At 42.6% G+C, this 12,628-nt stretch overlaps 1 protein-coding gene across 1 annotated transcript in view; it reads left to right on the top strand.

The window, feature by feature from the left end:
* WDR73 (WD repeat domain 73) overlaps window positions 1-12,194 on the top strand; it is a 47,983-nt gene extending 35,789 nt beyond the window's left edge. Inside the window, exons 4-6 of the mRNA XM_077451482.1 lie at window positions 3,215-3,376; window positions 5,241-5,594; window positions 11,194-12,194. Of these exons, the coding sequence (XP_077307608.1) occupies window positions 3,215-3,376; window positions 5,241-5,594; window positions 11,194-11,429 (752 nt within the window). The 3' untranslated portion in view covers window positions 11,430-12,194. The remainder of the gene's footprint in view (window positions 1-3,214; window positions 3,377-5,240; window positions 5,595-11,193) is intronic.
* Window positions 12,195-12,628: the final 434 nt, after the last annotated feature.

The following is a 12,628-nucleotide window of genomic DNA, read 5'->3' as shown; positions in this document are numbered from 1 at the left end:
TTCTATTAGACTTAGTTTTGTTTTTACAATAATATTTAAGGGTCACATTAAAAAATGTGCAAGATTTGGGAGAAAAAAGGACATTTCAATTGTAAAAACCTTTGCAATACTTTGTAGCAGGGTTGATTTGATTTAAATTACTAGTAAAAAGTTTTGATTTAAATCAACTCCAATTTTAAATCATAGTTTATAAAGAGCAACTGTCACCTCTGTCCCGCAGAGGCTCCTCCTCTGACCCGCTGTTGACTCACCGACAGTCTCATTCACTTTAATGGGACGGCTGAAGATGCGGCAGGGACACAACAAGGTGAGGGACGTGGCGGCAGCAGGTGAGTGGCTGCCCCGCTAACGGGCACTGCCATGATGGATCTAAAATGACAGGTGCTCTTTAAATGTAAGGACTTGTTCTTGCTGGTAGTTAGAATCTTTAATATTTGCAAACAAAATGAAGGTTTCCTATTTAGAATAATAAACTGTCAGGTTAGTAAAACGGCGATATCGGAACCGATTTCAGTCGTCCAGTTTGTAGTGTACATAGCTTTCCAAAACAATGGGATAAAGTAATATTCCTGAACTTTGTTTTATCTCATGGTTACTGTGAAATTCTGTGAATGCATCAGTGCAGTGCATGTTATCTCGGCTTGGATTAATTGAATGAGTTTACCAAAAATGAAAATATTGCAGAATATACAGCCTCATGCTGCATAACTAAGCTCCATTTCATACTGAATGATCTAAATGATCAATGTATCTTAAATAGAAAACTATCTTACTCCAAAAGGATTTTATTAAAATAAATTTGATAAAAATCAAAAAGAAATGATTTTAAATAAAAAAATAAAATAAAATCTTAAAAAAAAATGTAAAAAATAAAAATGAAAAAATTTGATTTATATCCACCCTGCTTTGTAGTGTCCTCGGAAGAAATAATGGTACCAAAGGATGTTTAAAAAGATTATGGTTATTGTAGATATATACAATGACCATAATCTACAATAACCATAATCTATTTAAAATGAACACTGCTCAAAATAAAAGAAAAAAATAACACTTTTTTTTTTTTTTTTATCTACAGACATGACATTCTATTGTATAGAAAATAAAATATTATAGTGTCCTCAAACACAAGGAGCTTACAATCTAATGTCCATAACTTGCATTCATACATACACATAATAGGACCAATTTAGACAGAAGCCAATTAACCTGCCAGCATGTCTTTGTAGTGTGGGAGGAAACCGCAGTATCCGGAGGAAACCCACGCAGGCACAGGGAGAACATGCAAACTCCAGGCATGTAGTGTGGTAGTGTTAGATTTTTATATTACTTTGTGATTGTAAGTTATGACAGAGTTATTGTAAAATAAGCAGGCTTATATCACAAATGTAAAAATGAGTCATTAAGCTGTATAAATGTGTGAGAGCTAAACTGAACATTTACTGAATATTTAGAATCCATTAAATACAAAACAAAAAGCTTGCATAGTCTTAATTTTTTGTAATTTTTTTTTTCTACTTTAAAACAGCCACAGACAAAATAAATTAGCCTTTACCCTGCCATCATGCTACAGAGAAGACTGCTTCTATGAATGTGTAAGCAGCAGCCTCTCTGCAGCAGTCTGACATGGCTGAGTCAGAGTCAGATTTGCAAGGAGCAGAAATGGCAGATGTTTTCTAGTGCGCTGAAACTCATCCATTTCTGCTGGTAATTCATCACATACTAGCTTGTTTTCACAAGCACATCCACTAAATAAATAATGAAGGGTCAGTAAAGAAAAACCTTTTGAAGTTAACCACATGCGGACCGCCCCGCCGTCATTGTACAGCGGCTGTTTGAAGCGGAATACCGTTATGGCAGCAGCTAGCTGCCATAACCTACGGTATCCTCTTCAATGGCGGACGGTCCTCTTTCAGATAAACGTGGTCTCTGCGGCGGATTCCCTCCCAGAACGCTTATCGGGGGCGGGAGAGGGGCCTCCTGCCACGCTCTGGTCTCTGTCGCTTACCGGAGACGTTGGTAGCGGCAGGGACGCTCACACCCTTTGCCCTGTGGGGCTGGATGCTGAGCCAGGGAAAGATGGCCCCCGCTCGGCTCCATACCATTAGATAATGGAAGTGGTGTCAAGTTCCGCCAAATAGTATTCAAGGGGGACATTTGTTTTTATTTTATTTTTTGCAAAAAAAAAAAAAACTACTACTTTTTTTTCTTATTATTGCATTTAAGTGTAAATGTAAGATCCAGAGGTCTTTTTGACCCCAGATCTAGCATTTAGGAGGTCCTGTCATGCTTTTTCTCTATTACAAGGGATGTTTACATTCCTTGTAATAGGAATAAAAGTGACCCAAAAACATTTTTTTTAAAAGGACATTGTAAAAAAAAAAAAAAAAAAAAAAAAAGTAAAGTAAAATAATAATAAAATTTACAGCGCCCTGTCCCGTTGAACTCGTGCGCAGAAGCGAGCGTATATGTAAGTCGCACCCCCACATATGAAAACGGTGTTCAAACCACACATGAGGTATCGCCACGATCGTTCGAGAGAGAGCAATAATTCTAGTACTAGACCTCCTCGGTAACTCAAAACTGGTAACCTGTAGAAATTTTTCAATGTCGCCTATGGAGATTTTTAAGGGTCAAAGTTTGTCGCCATTCCACGAGCGGGCGCAGTTTTGAAACACGACATATTGGGTATCAATTTACTCTGTGTTGCATTATTTTTCCCGATATAAAAAAAAAAATTAGGCTAACTTTACTGTTTTCTTATTTTTCAATTCCAAAAAGTGTATTTTTTACCCCCAAAAAAATTTTGCTTGTAAGACCGCTGCGCAAATACGTTATGACCTAAAGTATTGCAACAACTGCCATTTTATTCTCTAGGGCAGTGATGGCGAACCTTGGCACTCCAGATGTTTTGGAACTACATTTCCCATGATGCTCAACTACACTGCAGAGTGCATGAGCATCATGGGAAATGTAGTTCCAAAACATCTGGGGTACCAAGGTTCACCATCACTGCTCTAGGGTGCCTGAAAAAAATAATTTATATATATATATATATATATATATATATATATATATATATATATATATATATATATATTTGGGGGGTGCTAAGTAGATTTCTAGCAAAAAAAGAATGATTTTAACTTGTAAACAACAAGTTTGAAAAATAGGCCCGGTCCTTAAGTGGTTAAACCTCTTATTTGTCTCATTGTAGATGTCATTAAACCCACAAGTACCATTCAGTCGGATGTCGGTAAGGACACGTGGACAAAAATAGCCACCACGGCCGCAGCAACTCCTCAAGTTCTTCATGGATCTCACATCAAAAACGTCCAGATCACAGAGATTGAGTCCAATAAGCAAATCTATACACTCGGTGGGTACCACCACAGGTTCAGGATTATTATTGACCCATGGTGACCAGTCAGCAGCCATTTTTCTTCTGGCTGTAGTGAAATCCGGTTGCTGTGCACAGGATCCTTGCTTACTGCTACCTTATTGAGTTTATAGTTGCATTGGGGACCAACAATCGGTTTGGTGGTTTTGTAAGCGGTATTGGTGGGCTTTCTGACTGCAATATTATTGTTTTTTTTTTTTTTTTTTGCAAAATAAGTGTATTATTCCGTAGGTTATGCATCATGTATTACTGTATACAGATTTCCTAATAAAGTAGATTTATGGTTAGTTTTTTTTTTTTTTTTATCCTGCCAGAACCAGTACTTCCTGTTGCAGGTTGACTACACGACCCACAATTAGCAGTAGTGTTGTCAGCCTGCAGTGTGTGTGCGTCTTCAGTTGATTTTTGGTCTGCTGTTAAGTGTGAAATAGCATCTTGGCGTTCTCGGCCTGCAAAAGGAAATGCTGTTACTGGCAGGATTGCCATGTAAAAAGCTGCAGCAAATTCACAAAGACGTTGTTTAGGAATACTAGAGGAGGACAACCCGTTGCATTACTGAACCAGGAACACCATGTATCACGTGCCCGACTGGCAGTTTAAGAAATGTGTGTATTTCACTTTAGTTTTGCTTTAAAACTAACTTCTGAATTCTAAAAGGATAATCGTCTTTTGGTGTCCCGGAGCTCCCCGCCGGTCAACTTCCGGGTGCTGATCTTCAGCCATTTTCATTGGCTGGCTCGAGGTGACGTTACTCCTGCAGATATGTGAGAGTTCAGTCATTTTGTCATTGCCAACATCGTACACTGAACTGTGCATGCATATAGGCAGGTAAGGAACAAATACCAGATCACCATGGCGACTAGAAATTGCGTCCTGGCATCTGGGCTTTTGTATGCCCATTCCGTATTGTAGGGATGCACAATTTGTATTGCCTGATGTCACATGGCACCGGCACATTTTGTTTTCTACATTTAGCCCTGCTCCAGGCAAGCAGCATGGCTGACACGTCATGGGAAGTATTTAGGTATCCCTGCTGCCGCATGATTTCTTTCACACAGGCGGGTAAAATGCCCCCCTGTTATGTACACCAGCTCCGCTTTGCCCATCTGCGGGCCCGGGACTGGCATAGCGGGCGTCTCAGGGTAGAGTGGAGGGAGGAGAGTGGACACACATCTGCTTTCCTCCTCCTCTTGTTCCTGACCTGGAAGCGACATATGACATCACTTGCTGGTCCCCGTTTGACAGTTTCCCTGGCCAGCATGGCCAGGAAAGAATGTATGGCAATCTGCACTGCATTACATTCAGTGGAGCATGGGGAAACGGGGAAGGTCTTTTAGACCTTGCATGTCTCCTTAAAGAGAAACTATCACCAAAAAAAATCATCATATAGGGGACTTCCCCCTCCCCTCTACCCTGGGGCACCTGCCATGCCAGGCCCGGGCCCACAGATGGCCGATTATAAGTGTATTTAACATTTGTTATTTACCTGTAAAAGCCTTTCTTGTGTAGACATCCAAAAGCCCTGTGACTACCACTAGGTGTCGCCATATTGGATGTGATGTCAGCAGACTCAGAGCTGTCACTCAATTGACGCTTTATGGCATGGGTGCGCAACCTGTGGCCCTCCAGCTGTTGCAGAACTTCGAGTCTCATCATGCCTCTTCCTTTGGCAGCCGTTCTTGTAAGTCCATGTTTTATAGTATTCCCCAGCACTCTTCTGCCAGCAGCTACATAAAAGGTTTTGTAAGAAGGTGAAGGAAAGCACAGGCAGGTCCTGTTTGGAATAATTTGCTCGCTGATACCTAAGCCAGTGTTAGTAATAAAGATATTTGTTTCCCTTCAGCTAAATCAGGCAGTGAGGCGCTTGGCTCTCTCTCCTTTCTGGATGAGAACACTTTCTTGCTGTGCGGTCTGAGTGGGAGACTGATACTTGTTGATATCCGACAAATCGGGATTGCCAGCGAGGGAAGTTTGGCCCTCTCTGCCCCCTGTAACAGCCATTGGATTGCAACAGTAAAACCAGGACATCAGAGTATTGCCAGCCTTTCCTCTGAGGGCCACATCACCATTACAGACTCCCGGGACCTCGGGGTGCCTCTGAAATGTGCAAGAGGAAGAATTTCTGAGCCGTCTATGCCGGAGACCTTTATGTGCATCAACTGGGCACCTAGGCTGGATAATTGCGTCTCTATATCAGGTATGAGAGAGCTTGGTGTGTGAACTGGACATGTCTGTCTTTTTTTTTTTTTTTTTTTTTTTCTTCTTCTTTGTGGTATATCTATGTATAGAGGTAATTTTGGCCACTTTTTGTGGGCCATATTGATTCAGGTGGTCAAAAAAAGCTACTGTGGGTTTGCCATAGTGCCAAAGCTTGCCCGTCCCTTCCTGCCACCTGCACATTCCTAATGGCCAGTAAGGCTGATTATCATAGTAATGAGCCAATAGCAATGTTTGGGGAGTGAGACCTAGGGGGGTTCAGGAGGCTGCTGAAGGTTTGTTCACCTCCTAGGTGTCTGCAGTTTTAGAACTACAGCTGTTGCCCCCCTTCCTCTCATTGGTCATTCCTGATTTTAAAGTGATAATAAACCATAAGTTTTTGAGGCCCTTTCAGCAGCTGATTTACTCATATATACAGTTATTCACAAAAGTTTACATACCCTGGCAGAATTTATGATTTCTTGGCCATTTTTCAGAGAATATGAATAACACAAAAACATTTCTTTCACTCATGGTTAGTGTTTGGCTGAAGCCATTTATTATCAATCAACTGTGTTTACTCTTTTTAAATCATAATGACAACAGAAACTACCCAAATGACCCTGATCAAAAGTTTACATACCCTGGTGATTTTGGCCTGATAACATGCACACAAGTTGACACAAAGGGGTTTGAATGGCTATTAAAGGTAACCATCCTCACCTGTGATCTGTTTGCTTGTAATTCGTGTGTGTGTATAAAAGGTCAATGAGTTTCTGGACTCCTGACAGATCCTTGCATCTTTCATCCAGTGCTGCACTGACATTTCTGGATTCTGAGTTATGGGGAAAGCAAAAGAATTGTCAAAGGATCTGCAGGAAAAGGTAGTTAAACTGTATAAAACAGGAAAGGGATATAAAAAGATATCCAAGGAATGGAGATTGCCAATCAGCGGTGTTCAAACTCTAATCAAGAAGTGGAAAATAAGGGGTTCTGTTGAAACGAAACCACGGTCAGGTAGACCAACTAAAATTTCAGCCACAACTGCCAGGAAAATTGTTCGGAATGCAAAGAAAACCCCACAAATAACTTCAGGTGAAATACAGGACTCTCTGAAAACATGTGGTGGGGCTGTTTCAAGATGCACAATAAGGAGGCACTTGAAGAAAGATGGGCTGTATGGTCGAGTCTCTTGAAAAAAGCCATTACTACACAAATGCCACAAAGTATCCGGCTTACAATACGCCAAACAGCACGGAGACAAGCCTCAAACCTTCTGGCACAAAGTCATTTGGAGTGATGAGACCAAAATTTAGCTTTTTGGCCACAACCATAAACACTATATTTGGAGAGCGGTCAACAAGGCCTATGGTGAAAGGTCCACCATTCCTACTGTGAAACATGGAGGTGGATCGCTGATGTTTTGGGGATGTGTGAGCTACAAAGGCACAGGAAATTTGGTCAAACTTGATGACAAGATGAATGCAGTATGTTATCAAGAAATACTGGAGGAACATTTGCATTCATCAGCCAGGAAGCTGCGCATGGGACGTACTTGGACATTCCAACATGACAATGACCCAAAACACAAGGCCAAGTTGACCTGTCATTGGCTACAGCAGAATAAAGTGATAGTTCTGGAGTGTCCATCTCAGTCTCCTGACCTCCATATCATTGAGCCACTCTGGGGAGATCTCAAAATGTGCAGTTCATGCAAAACAGCCCAAGAATTTACAGGAACTGGAGGCTTTTTGCCAAGAGGAATGGGCAGCTTTACCATCTGAGAAGATAAAGAGCCTCATCCACAAATACCACAAAAGACTTTGAGCTGTCATTGATGTTAAAGGGGGCAATACACGGTATTAAGAACTGGGGTATGTAAACTTTTGATCAGGGTAATTTGGGTAGTTTCTGTTGTGATTATGATTAAAAAGAGTAAACACAGTTGACTAAGAATAAATAGCTTGAGACAAAAACTAAGGCCCCTTTCACACAGAGGCAGTTTTCAGGTGCTACAGCGCTAAAAATAGCACCTGTATAGTGACTGAAAAAAACCAACCCCTTTCACACTGGAGTGGTGCGCTGGCAGGAAGGTGAAAAAAGTCTTGCTAGCTGCATCTTTGGATCGGTGTATTCACCACTCCTAAACCGCTCCTACCCATTGAAATCAATGTGGCAGTGTGGCTATACCGACGGCAAAGCAGCACTTTGCGGGTGGTTTTAATCCTTTTTCGGCCGCTAGTGGGGTTTAAAACCACCCCGCTAGCGGCTGCATACCACCACTAAAACGGCGGTAAAGCGGCGCTAAAAATAGCACCGCTTTACCGCCGACACCCGCACCGCCCCAGTGTGAAAGGGGCATAACCATGAGTGAAAGAAAAGTTTTTGTGTTATTCATATTCTCTGAAAAATGGCTAAGAAATCATAAATTCTGCCAGGGTATGTAAACTTTTGAGCATACGGCTTTTTAAAAGCGAAGTGCGGGATCCTTAAAAACACACACACACACACACACACACACACACACACACACACACACACACACACACACACACACACACACACACACACACACACACACACACACACACACACACACACATATATATATATATATATATATATATATATATATATATATATATATATATACATACATACATACATACATACATACATACATACATACATACACACACACTGTCCCCCACCGGCGCTACAATGAGAACTGAGCGATCAAAGACAGCTAATCGCTCAGTTCTTGGGTCTACTCTGAGCACAGAGCGGTGACTAGTCACCACTCTGTGCTCTGCCCTGCCTTCAGTGGCACTTTAAGGGGCTGAACCAACTGCCAGTCAGGCATCTGTGTGGATCCTGACATTATTGTTAGATTACTGCAGAGTCTAAACCGACTATAGGACATCAGTGGGCTTTAGCTGAATCCTGAATTAAAGAAGTATGGGCAAAGCTCTTTTGGCCATACGTCTCCTGTAAGACACAGGAGTGCACCTAGTTCTGCACTCCTGTGACCCACAGGAGACATATGAATAAAAAAGCTTTGGCCAAAAAACTGGTACTAGAATTGCTGCCCCAGGTTTCCGGTTTCAGGGTGGCTCCTTTTTCTTGCAGCACCCTATGGAGCCATACTAGTATGCAGGGACTCCCCTGGTGCTTCAAAAGAATAGCAGTGTACTCCCCTGCTCCTCCCTCCTGCAAGCTAGCCCACTGACTCCAGACTGCACTGTCCACTGTTAACTCTTCCCTGAGAAGAACAAGAACCAGTAGCATTGAAAACTGTAAACTGCAAGTGCTGGGGTAAGAATTTTAACAGAGTATACTGGGGAATGTATACTTTATTGTGCTCAATGTGTTGCGTTGAAAATGCAGAGGGTTTAATACTACTTTATAGTGCAGCAGATACAGTGCATCCGGAAAGTATTCGCATCGCTTCGCTTTTTCCACATTTTGTTATGTTACAGCCTTATGCCAAAATGCATTAAATTCATTATTTTCCTCAAAATTCTACAAACAATACCCCAAAATGACAACGGGAAAGAAGTTTCTTTTGAAATCTTTGCAAATTTATTAAAAAATAAAGGAAAAAAATTCCATGTACATAATTAAAGTGATTGTAAAGTCTGGTGTGTTTGTTATTAAAATACAAAAAAAAAAACATGTTATACTTACCTCCTCTGTGCAGTTGGTTTTGAACAGAGTAGCCTGGATCCTCTTCTTCTCGGGTCCCTCTTTGCTGCTCCTGGCCCCTCCCTCTTATTGAGTGCCCCCAGAGCCAGCAGCTTTCTAAAAGGGCACTCGAGCCGAATAAGAGCTCCGTGTATCCATACAGACACGGAGCCCCCACCTGGCCACGCCCCCCATTTCTCCCTTGATTGGCTGACTGACACCGCTGAGCGCCAATGGTGCCACTGCTGTGTCTCAGCCAATCTGGAGGAGTGTCCATGATGGCTTAGACATTAGTGGACATCGCTGGAGAGAGAAGTGGCTCAGGTAAGTAATTAGGGGGTGCTGGGGTGGCTGCTACACAGAAGGTTTTTTCATCTTAATGCATAGAATGCATTAAGATAAAAAACCTTCTTCCTTTACAACTCCTTTAATCACGGCATTTGCGCAATACTTTGAAGAACATTTGGCACCAATTACAGCCTCAAATCTTTTTATATATGATGCTACAAGCTTGGCACACCTATTTTGGGCAGTTTCTTCCATTCTTTTTCGCAGGAGCCCTCAAGCTCCATCAGGTTGAATGGGGAGCTTTGGTGCACAGCCATTTTCAAATCTCTCCAGAGATGTGGAAATCTGGGCTCTGGCTGGGCCACTCAATGACATTCACAGAGTTGTCCCGTAGCCACTCCTTTGTAATCTTGGCTGTGTGCTTAGGGTCGTTGTCCTGTTGGAAGATTAACTTTTGCACCAGTCTGAGGTCCTGAGCGCTCTGGAGCAGGTTTTCATTAAGGATGTCTCTGTACATTGCTGCATTCATCTTTCCCTCAATCCTGACTAGTCTCCTAGTTCCTGCCGCTGAAAACCCTCCCCACCGCATGATGCTGCCACCACCATGCGTCATTGTAGAGATAGTATTGGCCAGGTGATGAGCGGTACCTGGTTTCTTCCAAACATGACGGTTCCTATTCAGGCCAATAAGTTCAATCTGTGTTTCATCAGACCAGAGAATTTTGTTTCTCATGGTCTGAGAGTCTTTCAGGTGCCTTTTGGCAAACTCCAGGCAGGCTCTTATGTGCCTTTTACTGAGGAGTCACTTCCACCTGGCCACTCTACCATACAGGCCTGATTGGTGGAGTACTGCAGAGATGGTTGTTCTTCTAGAAGGTTCTCCTCTCTCCACAGGTGCTGGAGCTCAGTCAGAGTGACCACTGGGTTCTTGATCACCTCCTTGACTAAGGCCCTTCTCCCCCGATAACTCGGTTTGGCTGGGCGGCCTGCTCTAGAAAGAGTCCTGGTGGTTCCAAACTTCTTCCATTTACAAACGATGGAGGCCACTGTGCTCATTGGGACCTTCAATACTGCAGACATTTTACTGTACCCTTCCCCAGGTCTGTGCCCTCTCTACAATCCTGTCTCGGAGGTCTAAAGACAATTCCTTGGATCTCATGGCTTGGTTTGTGCTCTGACATGCACTGGTAACTGTGGGACCTTTATATAGAGAGGTGTGCGCCTTTCCAAATCATGTCCAATCAACTGAATTTACCACAGGTGGACTCCCAAGTTGTAGCAACATCTCAAGGATGATTAGTGGGAACAGGATGTACCTGAGCTCAGTTTTGAGTGTCATGGCAAAGGCTTTTTTCAAATAAATTTGCAAAGATTCAAACAAACTTATTTCACGTTGTCATTATGGGGTATTGTTTGTAGAATGTTGAGGAACATAGAGAATTTAATCTATTTTGGAATAAGGCTATAACATAACAAAATGTGGAAAAAAGTGAAGCGCTATGAATACTTTCCGGATGCACTATAATGAGCAGCTTTTCCATTTTGTTTATTTAGCCTCATGCAATTGCTGATGCATTATTGAACATCTTCCATCCGGTGTTCATCTGTCTCTCTTCCTCCTGCTGCAGGATTTGATGGAACTGTACAGATCTATGACACACAATCCTGGGATAATGATGTCAAAGAGAGAGATGCACTATTCACTCACAGAGGCCACTCTGTCATGGGGGTATGCGAGGACGGCCGCGTCCCCCGGGTCACATGTCACACTTGGCACCCATGGAAAGAAAGGACTCTCATATCAGCCGCAAATGATGGTTCTTTACATATGTGGGACTGGCTGGACAGCTGTACTGGGCTCTGATAATAAAATCACTATAAGACTGATTTGCTATTTTATAGGGAACATCTAGAAATTGTAATTTGTACCTTTTTATGTAGTAATATGAAAATGTCCCTTTTTTGTCTGGAATTCCTGAAAAAATAGCTGTGTGCTTCCTGGTGTGAGAGTGTACCTAGGCACTCCCTGTACCTACAATCTCATAGCTGTATATCAGCAGTGTGAGATCTAAGGCACTGCTGTCTCAGGAGATTTATGGATGTCACTACTGTGCTGATCACTGTTCTCTTTGCTGGAGGCTCTGATGTGAGGAAGAAAAGCCCTGCCTTCACCAAGATGGCTGCCCCTATGTATTAAAACAATGCAGAATAAGGCACTGTAATGTGGAAAGGATCATCTACAGGGAGACCTCAGAATGGACAGGAAAGTGTACACTTTTGCAGGACTTGACTTGGGCCCTGCTGAGGCAGTGGGGCATTTTTGTAAAGGCACTCAGAATACGGTGCAGGAAAAACTTCCGCTTTGCCTAGAAGACCTTGGAATCCTCTCAAGAAAGCCACCAAAATCCATGGCTGCACAGTGGGAAGCCAGCCATTTGTTATAAGATGGCGTGTGTTAGCCATTTCTAATCATTGCAGTATTTTCTTATGGATGTCGTTTGTGCTGTGTCTGCAGATTATGCTCAGCGATGTGTGACCTTTCTATGACACATCGTAATTCTGAGTGTCACGTCCTCACAAGACACTCAGGCACAACGGAAAATAAAGCAAATGTTTCCTTTTATATATACATGGTGGTTTTAGGCTGTTCTGTATGATGTTTCCTTCCTGTACCAGAGATCCTTGAAATGCTTCTGTATCTATTTATACTGGTTCTCAGCACTGCAGGTGGCTTTAACGATGATGTGCCAAATGTTGAATACGATATACAGTAAAACCCCGGACTGCGAGTAATGTGGTTTACGAGCGTTTCGCAATAGGAGGAGTTTTTTTTAATTCTGACTCGGTTTGCAGTGTCTCACAAGATGAGGAGGATTCAAGCCTCTGGGTGGGGTATATAGTACCAAATGTGGCCAGAGGTGCGGGGGCGCCGGAGACACTCGGAAACACAGCTTCTCTGAGTGTTTCCTAGTCTCTCCGGTGCCCCCCACCCCTGGCCACATGCGGTACTGCATAGACAAGCAGTGGTTGTGGAACGCATTATCTGAGTTTCTATTGATTCCT

Source organism: Lithobates pipiens, unplaced genomic scaffold, assembly GCF_037356315.1.
Source record: "Lithobates pipiens isolate NorthernLeopardFrog02 unplaced genomic scaffold, aLitPip1_a1.2 Scaffold_23, whole genome shotgun sequence".
NCBI lineage: Eukaryota > Metazoa > Chordata > Amphibia > Anura > Ranidae > Lithobates > Lithobates pipiens.
Note: the sequence above shows the minus strand (reverse complement) of the source record. Positions and strands in the feature narration are given on the sequence as shown.